A 12,866-nucleotide genomic window follows, 5' to 3' on the forward strand; every position below is an offset into this window, starting at 1 on the left:
GCTGGAGGGGCAAGGGTGTGATCTGGACTCGCAGCACAGCTGCTGGGGTGTGCGTGATGGGCCCGGCCCGCCGCCTGCCCACCCCCTGCCCACACGCTGATGCTGTCTGGGCACCTGCTATCGCTAGGGACAGCTCCTGGGCGGGGCGCAGCATGTGCCTGGGCAGGCTGTGGACCCATGGCAGCTGGTGCCTAGCAGGAGGGGAGGCCATGCCCAGGGAGCGTTCAGAGGTTATACAGCCCTCACACTCCACGTCTGGGGTTGCAGGGTGCAACTCTGGCCTTCTCATTGATCGCCAACTTTGCCCTCTTTTGGCCCCTGCCCTAGACTTTTGAGTCCACCAAGATTTTCTGAGTCCTAGGACCCCTGCTAACCAGGGTAGAGAGGCTGTAGGGTATAGAGACAGGAGGCTGAACTAAGTACCACAAGACCTGGGTTTGAGACCTGACTCATTCCCATATGGGCGGCATGACCGAGAGCTTACCACTAACCTCTCTGAGCCTCAATTTTTCATCTCTGGGACAAGCGTGATAATCCCTCCCAATTTCATAAAGGTCAGGACACCACTGAAGTCATAATGTGAACCACAGAGAGTTTTATGAGTGTTGAATATTGTTATGATTGAGGTGAGGCTCCAAGAAGTTAAGTGATTGGCCCATGGTCACAAGGCCAGAAACGGATGGGTCCGGGTGTCTGGATGGCACCCACTCTGCCCTGTGGCATGGCCATTCCACTTCTCACTCACTCACATACACACACATGTGGGCTATGGGTACCTGCCTACCCTCCCTGGGGCTCTGGGCGCAACCTCTAGGGCTCCATGGGCTCTGCCAGGAGGAGGTGAGAGTCGAGTGGGAGACTCCCAAGGCCCTGTGCTCCCTGAGGCTCTGTGACCGGGATGCATCCCACCCTACAGGTCTTCACGGGCATCTTCACAGCCGAGATGGTACTGAAGCTCATCGCCTTGGACCCCTACGAGTACTTCCAGCAGGGCTGGAACGTCTTTGACAGTATCATCGTCACCCTCAGCTTGGTGGAACTGGGCCTGGCTAATGTGCAGGGGCTGTCTGTGCTCCGCTCCTTCCGTCTGGTGCGTGAGGCCCCAGGGCCAGGGCTGAGGAGGGGTGGGCTGGGGGTACTAAGGAGGGTGGGAGGAGAAACCCCTAGGAAGCCACAGGGCCGAAACAGGCCCCTCTGCCCTGTGCATGCCACTCCACCTCTCAGAACTTTCTTACTACACATAGGGAGAGAGGGGGCCCTCCCGCTCAATCATACAGGGCTGCTTGGGGGCCAAAATGACAGCCACAGGAGCTGACATTTGGACTTGACCCCCGAATGACCTTGGGCAGCAGTGGAGCGGGGACTTCGGCCCCATGTTGCAGACTCGAAGCTGAGGCTCAGGAAGCTCATTAGTAGTGGAAATGGGACTCTGAATTACTGTCCTTTCCACCACCCCATAGGAGCACTTTTATAATTTTTTTAACTTTATTATGGGACCTTTCATGCATCCACAAAAGTGTAAAGCGTAATCAACCTCCATGTACTTATTACCCAGCCCCAACAACCATCAACATTCTACAGTTTTTGTTTCATCTGTACTCCCACTTTTTATGGGAGGTATATACATACCTACAACATACAATGTCACTTGTAAATAATTTAGTCTGTATCTTTAAGAGATAAGGACTCTCTTTCTTTTGAACATGAAGAGGATGAGGTAGTAGGATATGAGTATAGTAGTCCCCCCTTATCTGTGGTTTTGCTTTCCACAGTTTCAGTTACCTGCAGTCAACCATGGTGCTACCATGGAAAACTTCTAGAAATAAACAATTCATAAGTTTTAAATTGTACGCTGTTCTGAGTAGCATGATGAAATCTCTCGCCATCCCATACCATCCTGCCCGGGACGTGAATCCTCCCTTTGTTCAGCGTAACCACCACCTAGCTGTGTACGCTACCCGCCCATTTGTCACTTAGTAGCCATCAGTTACCAGATGGACTGTCTTGGTATCACAGTGCTTGTGTTCAAGTAACCCTTATTTTACTTAATAATGGCCCCAAAGCGCAAGAGGAGTGATGCTGGCAATTCAGATATGCCAAAGAGAAGCCGTAAAGTGCTTCAAGTGAAAAGGTGAAAGTTCTCAACCTAATAAAGAAAGAAAAAAAATCATATGCTGAGGTTACTAAGATCTACGGTAACTTTTATTACAGTATATTGTTGTAATTCTATTTTATTAGTAGCTATTGTTGTTAATCTCTTACTGTGACTAATTTATAAATTTAACTTTACCGTATGTATGTATAGGAAAAAACATAGTATATATAGGGTTCAGTACTGTCCACAGTTTTAGGCAGCCACTGGGAGTCTTGGAACATATCACCTGAGGATAATGAGGGACTGCTGTATTCCCATTTAACAGAGAGGCGAACTGAGGTGTCAGATCTCTCAGGAGATGGGAGTTCAAGCTATTCAAGATAGTTCTTTCTCCTATGCATGGGGCTCCCTTGGGTAGGGCCAGGGCTCCCTGGGCCTCATTTGCCCCTGCCTCCCCTCTGCATGGCAGCTGCGGGTCTTCAAGCTGGCCAAGTCGTGGCCAACACTGAACATGCTCATCAAGATCATCGGCAACTCGGTGGGGGCGCTGGGCAACCTGACGCTGGTGCTGGCCATCATCGTGTTCATCTTTGCCGTCGTGGGCATGCAGCTGTTCGGCAAGAGCTACAAGGATTGTGTGTGCAAGATTGCCTCGGACTGCGCCCTGCCCCGCTGGCACATGCACGACTTCTTCCACTCTTTCCTCATCGTCTTCCGCATCCTGTGTGGGGAGTGGATCGAGACCATGTGGGACTGCATGGAGGTGGCTGGCCAGGCCATGTGCCTTACCGTCTTCCTCATGGTCATGGTCATCGGCAACCTGGTGGTGAGTGAGGCTGCAGGTGGCTCCCCATCCTTGCCCAGAAAACCTAAGCATACAAGACATGTCCTTTAAAATGAGGCAGTCATTTGAGGGCCTGTTTCCTGTGAGGTTGAACTGTATGAAATCATTGATACTTGACTGTTGCCTACCTTTCCCTCCCTCAAAATGACAATTTTATATGGTTTAGCCCAGTGGTCCTAAAATTTTAACCTGCTTAAGAATCACCTGGGAGTTTCTTAAAACCTAGATTCCTGGACCCAGACCCCCAGAGTCTGACTCAGCAGGTCCAGACTGGGGCCTGGTAATCTGCATTTCTAACGAGCTCTGGGAGATGTCACTGCCACTGGTCCCAGGAACACACTGTTAGTAGTACCGTTGAAACCTAGTGTTTCGGGTAAAGTAACATGATAACTGGAGTCAGACAGATCCACGTTCCAATCCCAGCTCCTTTGCCATCTGTGTGACCTTGAACAAATGACTGCTCTCTGGTCGGCTGGTTCTCTAACTTCATACAGAAGAAGTGTGGTAGGAACCTCTAGGGTGGCTGGGTGGATTGACTGTGAGAGTGTGCAAGGAGGCACAGTGTGGGATTGGTACCAGGAACTCCTGAACCTCTTGTCCTTCTCCCACCCTCTCACCCTCCTCTGTTCCTGGGAATCAGGCCCTGGGGGTTGGGAGCATCCAGAGACAGCATAACCTGCATCCATCCTGACACTTTCTGTGGCTCAGAGCTTGGCACGTGGGACTGGTGCAAGGGAGGAGATGCAGGGGCCGATGAGAAACAGGGGCTTGGGCCGTGGTCCAGCTGACCAGCATTTCTGTGGTTCAGGCCTGTGGAGGCATCTCTCCTCACCCTGCCGACCCCGACTCCTCCCCTTCTTGGGATGGGGTTCACTCCTGCCAGGAGTGCTGTGCCCAGCTGTCCCGGGTGGTGACCGATGCTGCCCTGGGCAATGGGGTGGGAAGACTCACGTCCCCACGTTCTGCAAAGGCCTGTGGAATCCTTGGGCTGCTGGGTCAGCAGTTCTCAGATATCGCTGAGCTCCAGCTGGGGGCAGGGGCAGACTGGGGCGCGGGGGGCGCAGTGTCACCTCGACTGAGGAGGAGACCATAGGATGAAGTCCCGAGCACCCAGGGACAGCTAGACAGGAGAACCCAGGGATGGCTGTACCTGGGAGGAGGTCTTGGGAAGTGGGAAGAGAGAGGGAAGACTCTCAGCAGAACTTTGGGGCAGGATGGGGGTAGGGGGTAGGCTCTGAGTAGCAGTTTGTGAATGTAAGTTTAAGGGCCTGTGGGTGACTGAGAGGGTCTGCAAGGGGTTCTGTCTGTATGCGTGTAAACTCAATATTTCAAGCCCCCACTTTGCCACTCCTGTCTGGGAAACCTTGAGCAAGTTATTTAACATCTCTGGCCTCAGTTTTTCTCATCTGGAAAATGGGGATACTAATGGCATACCTACTTCACTGGGTGGTCCTGAGGATTACAAGACACACGTCTAAGTGCTTCCAAAGCACTTGGTCTGCGAGGCCAGAGAAGCTCAAATGTTACAGGTGTGTGGGAGGTGGTGGTGGTTTAGGTACCCGCTGTTGGTGTCACACTCCTCAGTATTGGGCTCCTGCCATGTGCTGCTCCCTGATCAAAGGGCTTTATCTGCATTATCCGCAATGCTCTCAACAGCCCTGCCAAGCAGGTAATGTTGGCTCTGTGCTCACAGCTGGTGAGAACCTGAGCCGGACTAGACCCTGGGTCTGTGTAACTCCAGGAACAATCACATCAATAGTACCAGCATGAGAATAATGACAATCTCAACGCCAGCAATAATGTTGATGATGGCTGGCCTCTATTTACATTAATCCAGCATTCTGAGCACTTTCCGTGTATTCATCTCTTAAGGCTCACCACCACCCGAAGAGGGACTTGCTGTTTTCTCCCCATTTTGTAGATGAGGAAGCAAAGGCTCAGGGAGGTAAATTAGTAACAGGTGCAGGATTTGAACCCAAGCAATCTGGCTCCAGGGTGTGGAACCACTGCACTGTATTGCCTCTGTGGGCATGTCACCCCACCCTCCCATCTCTCACACACACACACCCGCACCTGACACCCTTTTCTGGTCCAGCTCTGTGGCTCTCCCACTTTGCTCAGAGGGAGTGGAACACCCAATGAGGTGGCGCTGTCAGCTCCTTGGGCACTGTCCCCGCCCAGCACCTTCCCAGGCCTCTTGGAAGCAGGAGTCTGCCAGAGGGCACCGGGGCACCCTGCCAGGGAGTATGCGGCCCCATCTCCCCTGTGTCCATGGCACTTGGGCGCTTCCTCTGGGTTACTGTGAAGAAGAGGAAATGACTAGGTCATAGGTAACCCCCTTCTGAGCCCCCCAGGGACATGGTGTCCACCCCTCTTTCCTCCAACCACCCCCCCCCCCCAGCCTTGCATGAGGTGGCTATTTCTGTCCCAGGCAGGAACCGTGTGCAAACCCTGCTGACCCAGAGAGCAGCTAATTCCCATCTCAGATGTGTTTCTGGCAACTGGACACCTTCCCCCCAAGGGAGGGAAAGAAAGACCAACCAATTTCGGTGAGGGGCAAAAGCAGAAAAGTAGGGGCATGGAGACGGGGAGGAATCCCTCTAGCACATTCTCCCAAAGAAAGAATATATACAATATATATATTTTAAAGAAGTTAACGTGATAGTTAGGACAATGACATAAGACCTTGGAGGACACTGGTGAAAGCCAAGGAGAGACACGTGGAGAAGATGGTCGAGGATGACTGATTCATATGTGTAGACTCTCCTGCTCCCTCGTGTCCACTCACACACCCAGCCCCGCCCCAAGGCCCCCAGAGTAAGAGCTGGCCCCGTCTCTGGCTGAGAGGAGCCAGGACCCCCACTCAGCCAGGCTTCACCTTCCTCCTCACTGCCCAGGAGTGGGTGGACTGGTGGAAGACAGGGACACTGTATTGCGCAACCTCTGGGGTTGCCTTTCACATTGTAGTCTAAATGAATAATGTCCTCTAAAGTTGTACAATCACTGGAAACTGGGGTTCTAGTCCTGACTGTGCTGTGTGTCCTAGGGCAAGTCACTTCACCTCTCTGGGACTCGCTTTCATTATTAATAAAATACTGAGCTGGCCTCAGAGTTAATCACACTCTTCCCTGTACCTTCTTGCACGCATAACAGCTAACATGGTTTGAATGCCTCCTGCATGCTCTACTTGTGTTGATCTTTTAATCCTCACAACAGTGCAAGGAAGTAGGTGCTAGAATCATTCCCATTATACAGATGAGGAAACTGAGGCACAGAACAGTGATATAACTTGCCTCAGGACACACAGCTAGTGAACTGGGGTTTAAAGCCAAGTAGCATGACTTCAAAGCCTGTGCACCCCAGTCTCTGCTGCCGTGTAGATGCACTGCGTTGTATTTGTCTGATCAAATGTCTGTTTCTGCTAGGCTGGGAGCTCCCTGAGGCCACTTGTCCTGCACACAGTGAGAGGGGCTCAGCAAATGTCCACTGGAAAATAAGGTTGGGGATGGGGTAGACCACCCCAGTCCCTTTCAGTAGGGATATGGGAAGAGAACCAGGGGACCCCAAGGGGGGAAAAAGGGAGTGAATAACAGTAGGTCACTGCCCCTTCCAGAGGAATAGGGGACGTGCATCTGAGTACCTGGGAGCGCAGGGCCGATTAAAAGTCCCCCTTAGAAAAGAAAGAAGGCTCAAAGAGTCAGGTTCCTAATAAGTTCGGGAAGCTCAGAGACGTGAGCCCTGTTCTTAGTTCTACATTTCCCAGCAGCGGAAGTGGAAGACAGAGTCATGACAGAGTCCCTGCCACCCAGAGGGCTTCCCCAAACCCTGCCTCTGCCTTGGTCAGCAGAGTCCTATCATGTGCCCAAGCCTCAGTTTCCTCATCTGCAAAGTGGGAACGATAGCAACACTCCTCACCTCCGCAGACAGTTGTGAGGACTGCTTTAGGTGACATCTTTTTAAATGCCCAACGTGTGGTCGGTCTGATCTGGAGGCCTGAGGACCCTCGTGCTGGCTGAAGGTGGCACCCTCAGGGGCCCAGAGGCTGAGCTGAGGCTCCCCTCAACCCCTGCTCCCCAGGTCCTGAACCTCTTCTTGGCCCTGCTGCTGAGCTCCTTCAGCGCTGACAGCCTCGCGGCCTCGGACGAGGATGGCGAGATGAACAACCTGCAGATCGCCATCTGGCGCATCAAGTGGGGCATCGGCTTTGCCAAAGCCTTCCTCCTGGGGCTGCTGCATGGCAAGATCCTGAGCCCCAAGGATATCATGCTCAGCCTTGGGGGACCCGGGGAGGCTGGGGAGGCAGGGGAGGCTGAGGAGAGTGCCCCCGAGGATGAGAAGAAGGAGCCACCGCCTGAGGATGATGACAAAGACCTGAAGAAGGACAATCACATCCTGAACCACATGGGCCTGGCTGATGGCACTCCCAACAGCATCGAGCTGGACCACCTCAACTTCATCAACAACCCCTACCTGACCATCCACGTTCCCATTGCCTCCGAGGAGTCTGACCTGGAGATGCCTACAGAGGAGGAGACTGACACTTTCTCAGAGCCTGAGGATGGCAAGGTGAGCCCATCACAGGGCCCAGCTTGAGGGAAGGGGGTCAGATAGACACAGCTTCACATTTTTGTGTGACCTTGGGCAAGTCATAAATCCTCTCCAAATCTCAGTTCCTCCATCTGTAAATGGGGGTAATAGTACCTACCCTGTGACATTGTTGTGACCATTAGAAGAGATGCCGTGTTTGTAAATTGCTTAGTAAGCTGTCTGTGAATGGTGACTATTAGTACAGTTATTAAGATCTGCCCTCCTGTCCTAATACCCTAGTCTCTCCTCCCTTCACTCCTGCCTTGCAACTCCACCTGGGCCCCTCACCAGCAGGTGGTGCTCTTGGTCAGGATGTTCTTACCTGGGCACCTCAGCTCCAGGGCTGGGACCCAAGAGGCCTCTCTTGAGCTCCCCCTGGGCTTGAAGGCCCTGCCAGGTCCTTGCCGTTATCATCTACTTCTGTTTAGCCCCCACCTGGGGCTGCTCCCAACCTCCCAGTGTGGGCCAAAGTGCCCAGTCCAGGCTGAGGATTCTCAGGAGAGGGCCAGGGGCCCAGTGGGGCTGGGAGAACAGGGAGTTGGGGCACAGCTTCAGCAGGAGCCCGACCCACCCACCCAGCCAGTGCAGGGTGCCCACTGCTGGGTGGAGATGCCCTCCTCCTGCCCTCCCCTGCCCGGGTCGGGGAGGCACTGGCGGTCACTCTCAGAAGCTCAGGCTGAGGCTGGGGCTTGCCTGGGCCTCCCAGGGGAGCTGACTCTGAGCCGCCTCACCCACCCTCCAGCTCTGGCAGGGGAAGGACTAGCACATAAGCTGGGGCAGGATCCCCTGCCCACCCCCACCCCATCATGGGGGCCTGGCTGGGCGCCAGAGCCTGAATGAACTTTGCCCTGAAAGCTCTTGACTGCTTAGTCCCCCTAGATATGTGGCACACTGACTTACCAGGGGGCCGAGTGCCTGCCAAGCTATAAATACCCAGGGAAATGTGGCACCAACCTCGGTATGAAGAGCGGGGGTGGGGGAGGGCTGGAGAACGCCCAAGGCCAAGGCTGTGGACTCTTTAAAGGGGGCAAGCAGAGCTCCAAGAGGGATTGTGGGCGTTGGAGTGCACAGGAGGGGCAATTGGCTCAGTGAATGCTCTGGCTGACCTGATGCTCCCTGCCTCAGTTTCCCTTTCTGTCAACTGGGCACAAGGACCCCCCCCTGGTTTTCTGGTGACCATTCTGGATCGAGAGCTGCCCCTCAAGCTCCTCTCTCCATCTTCCCCTTCGGGGTCCTCACCCCAAGCCATGAAGGGGTCCCCTTGAGGAGTAGAGGGTGGGGCCGGGAGGCTGGCCTGGGACAGCACCAGGAGGAGAGGAAGGGAGGCCTGGCCAAGGGGAGCACCAGCCTCCTCCAGCCCCACCCCACTCCCATCAGGTTCCTTTGGCCCCAGGCTGGAGCTTCGGCTGGGGAAAATTTTCTGTCCTTTCTGGATTCCTCAGCCAAACAGCCCCTAGGGGGTGAAAGGCTCAGACCTTGGAGGCACCGCATACTGTTCTCTGCGGGCTGTGGCAGCCCCAGCTCCATCCTGAGCCCCTTACATACCCCCTCAGAATTACCTTCAAGCCTCTTATTCCTCTGCTGTCCCCCTCATGCCTCTCCACACCTCCCAGAACTCCCAGCCCAGCTGAGCCACCCCCTGGCCAGTTTGTCTCCTGGCTCTCCCCCTACCTGAGTCCCCCGCAGGTCTCAGCGTGCCCTCGCCGCCCTTCCCAGGCTTCAGCCCTGCTTCGACCCAAATCTAAGTACCACGAGGGCAGGACCACAGCTGCCTCGGTCGCTGTCATTCTTCTGCATGGGCCACAGTGCTGGTTCCATAATCCAGGGCTGAGTGAATGAACGAATGAATGAATGGGAGAGCCCTCCACCCCCTTTCTCCTCCCCCTTCTGGTTTCTCATCCTGACCTCCTCTGCCCCACCTGGTGGGAGGACCCGGGGTCACATGACCCTGTGGCCCCTGCAGAAGCCACTACAGCCCCTCGACGGGAACTCCTCCGTCTGCAGTACGGCCGACTACAAGCCCCCCGAGGAGGACCCCGAGGAACAGGCCGAGGAGAACCCTGAGGGGGAGCAGCCTGAGGAGTGCTTCACCGAGGGTGAGGGCAAGCCTGCGTGCGCACCCCACCCCTTCTGGGTCCCTCCCCCAGCCCAGCAGACCCCTAGCCCAGCCCCAGCCCATTTTCTCCTCAGGGACGCACACATCACAAAAGCATGCAGGCCCTTCTTTCCCTGAGGCTACCCTGCCCTGCCCTGCCACAGCTTGGGAGAATACAACCCTGGGAAGGGGTGTCAGGGCCCGATGCCTCTGAGCTCCTCACTCCCTGAGCCTCAGGTGTGCACAGTAGGTGATGGCAGCACTGGCCCCTGAGGGCTGCTGTGCAGAATCCCCGCAGAGCCCCGACAGTGCCATCTGGTACGAAGCAAGTGCTCAGGAATGGCTGCTCTGTAATCCTCCCTGGTTTCCTCTTCCAAGAGAGAGACCTGCCCAGCCCTTCAGGGAACAGCCTGGCAGGAACATTTTTTTTTTTTTAAAGATTTTATTTTTTCCTTTTTCTCCCCAAAGCCCCCCAGTACATAGTTGTATATTCTTCGTTGTGGGTCCTTCTAGTTGTGGCATGTGGGACGCTGCCTCAGCGTGGTTTGATGAGCAGTGCCATGTCCGCGCCCAGTGTTCGAACCAACGAAACACTGGGCCGCCAGCAGCGGAGCGCGCGAACTTAACCGCTCTGCCACAGGGCCAGCCCCCCGGCAGGAACATTTTTGCCCAAAGGGCCAGGGTTTTACAGAGTTAAGGCTGCCTGTTTGGAGTGGGGGAGGCTGGGGGCAGCCGATAGCTATAGCGCCTGGGCTGGTGGCCTGCACCCCTGCATGTCTTTCCTCTGCATGTCCATCCCTGGCAGCAGTTGACGCATGGGTGGAGTGGGCTGTGGAGGGAGGACTTGAGGTCCCCATGCGAGGGCTGGGGCTGGACCTCCCTACTTCCCGCCCATTTCCAACCAGTGGTGAAGGACATGGAGCCAGGTGTTGGGAAGAGGTGGAGGCTCTGGGTTTGGGGGGCAGCGAGGTGGAGAGCTGGAGGAGGCATCCTGGGAAGGTGGTGGGACCATGCTGACCATGCATCCTGAGGCAGCCCCCAGGCCCGTGACATAGTGCCCTGGCCCCTTCCCTCCCCCAGCCTGTGTGCAACGCTTTCCCTGCCTCTCCGTGGACATCTCCCAGGGCCGTGGGAAGATGTGGTGGACCCTCCGCAGGGCCTGCTTCAAGATTGTCGAGCACAACTGGTTTGAGACCTTCATTGTCTTCATGATCCTGCTCAGCAGTGGAGCCTTGGTAGGCACTGCCTTGGGGGACAGGCACGGGCAGAGCGGTGCCAGGCTCAAGCAGGCCCTCCTGGCACTCCCTCCTTTCCACACCAGGAAGGGATGCAGCCTGGACAGTCCCGAACCCAGAGAATCCTAAAGGAGCTCACCTGTGGTTGCAGGATATGTTGTAGAATATATTAATTTTCTTAAAGTGACACATGGGCTCTGACTCTGTGTGCACCCATGGCGACAGGTCCCAACCAGCGGGCAGGTTGGAAAGGCCCTGGGAATTTGGGATGGGGGCGGGATTGTAGATGTGTCACTGTGGACCCCCTCGCAGATGATTGAGTGCTGCTCTTCTTAGGGTTGGGGAGGGGGAGCTGAGGGGTTTCTCCCCAGCGGGAGACTCGTTCATCCCCATGATGGGCATGAGGAGTCTGAGAGATGCCAACAGCTGGCCCCCAGCCTGGCCCCAGGGCCAGGTCCCTAGGAACTGGCAGCATCAGGCAGGGTAGGGGACGTGGCTGCTGCCCCGGCCTCCCAGGCCCTGGCCACCCCGGCTGTGCTGGTGCCCCCAGGCCTTCGAGGACATCTACATCGAGCAGCGGCGAGTCATCCGCACCATCCTGGAGTACGCTGACAAGGTCTTCACCTACGTCTTCATCATGGAGATGCTGCTCAAGTGGGTGGCTTACGGCTTCAAGGTATACTTCACCAACGCCTGGTGCTGGCTCGACTTCCTCATCGTGGATGTGAGTCCTTGCTGTCACCCCACCCCCACCCCACCCCTGTGGCAAGATCCAGAGGTTGTCCTTGTGGTCCTGAGGCCCTGCGCTCCCTGACCACCTCACCCTCCCTTTGCAGGTCTCCATCATCAGCCTAGTGGCCAACTGGCTGGGCTACTCCGAGCTGGGACCCATCAAATCCCTGCGGACACTGCGTGCCCTGCGTCCCCTGAGGGCACTGTCCCGCTTCGAGGGCATGAGGGTGGGTGCTGAGGGGACTCTGAGTAGGGCTAGGGATTGGGGGAGCAGTCAACACAGGGCAAGATACAGGGGGTGCATGTCTGTCCTCCGGCCACCACCAGGGGAGGCAGAGGGCTTGGACCAGGGCCCTGCTGAAAGCCAGATTTGGGGGCCCCCAGACATCCTTCCACACCAGCCCCGGTGCCCATTCCCGCCCTAGGACCCTCTCCTTGGCTCAACCCTGCCACCAGTGGGGGGCAGCAGAGGCTGCAGCAGCTTCCAGGAGGGCCGGCAGGGAGGAGAGGAGGGAGGAGAGCAGGTATGTGTGTTTATAGGTTCCCTCCCCAGCCTCAGACTGGGCCCCCCCAGGGCCCTGAGACCCGAGCAAGCGGGAGGTGTTTGTGCCCAGGCTCTGAGCCAGCCTGCCCTTCCCTCAGGCCCCTGAGAGCGGAAGTGACAGATAAATAAAGGGTTTGGGCAAGACAATGGGACTTCCCCAGCAAAGGGAGGTCCGTTGGGAACAAGACCCACTCTGGAGGGACAAACCTCCGTGAAGCAGCTGGTTGTAGGCCAGCCGTGCACTAGGCCCCAGTGGCTCCCTCCCGTTCATGCGAGGGGCCAGCTAATGCTGGGCTCTCCCACCCCCCAGAGCTGGGGACCCTGCCCCATTGAGGGAAAATGACCTGCCCGTGGCCACACACCAACTGCCTGGTTGGTGCCCCAGCCAGGAATAGAGCTCCCTGGGTATCACCAGGCTTGTGCCACCCACTCTGTCTGAAGCTTGTAAAACAGCTTTTCCTTGAAAAGGGACAATCCCCAGATTTAGCCCAGTCTGAAATTGGTGAGGTTGACCCGTGTGGCCAGGACTGGTGGGGCGCAGAGCTCCAGTCCCAGGGTCCGGCTGCTTCGAAGACCCTGATGGCTTCTTTTCTGTGTCTGTGCCTCAAATGGCTGTGAGCAGATGAGCAGGGGGCCAGGTCACGGGAGCTGAGTTTCCTATGGGGGCCGAGGAAGGAGTGTTTGTCTCCTGCCTGGTGACCCGTGGCGGGGCTGCTTCCAGAGAAGCCCAGTGC

At 56.1% G+C, this 12,866-nt stretch overlaps 1 protein-coding gene across 3 annotated transcripts in view; it reads left to right on the top strand.

Moving 5' to 3' along the window:
* Positions 1-12,866, top strand: part of SCN4A (sodium voltage-gated channel alpha subunit 4) — a 45,116-nt gene that overhangs the window by 25,222 nt on the left and 7,028 nt on the right. For all 3 annotated transcript variants that reach the window (XM_070561623.1, XM_070561625.1, XM_070561624.1), the window contains 7 exons: positions 917-1,090; positions 2,565-2,921; positions 7,017-7,505; positions 9,490-9,622; positions 10,702-10,856; positions 11,407-11,580; positions 11,693-11,815. In XM_070561623.1, coding sequence (XP_070417724.1) covers positions 917-1,090; positions 2,565-2,921; positions 7,017-7,505; positions 9,490-9,622; positions 10,702-10,856; positions 11,407-11,580; positions 11,693-11,815 — 1,605 coding nt within the window. The remainder of the gene's footprint in view (positions 1-916; positions 1,091-2,564; positions 2,922-7,016; positions 7,506-9,489; positions 9,623-10,701; positions 10,857-11,406; positions 11,581-11,692; positions 11,816-12,866) is intronic.

The sequence above is a fragment of the Equus przewalskii genome, chromosome 10 (assembly GCF_037783145.1).
Source record: "Equus przewalskii isolate Varuska chromosome 10, EquPr2, whole genome shotgun sequence".
NCBI lineage: Eukaryota > Metazoa > Chordata > Mammalia > Perissodactyla > Equidae > Equus > Equus przewalskii.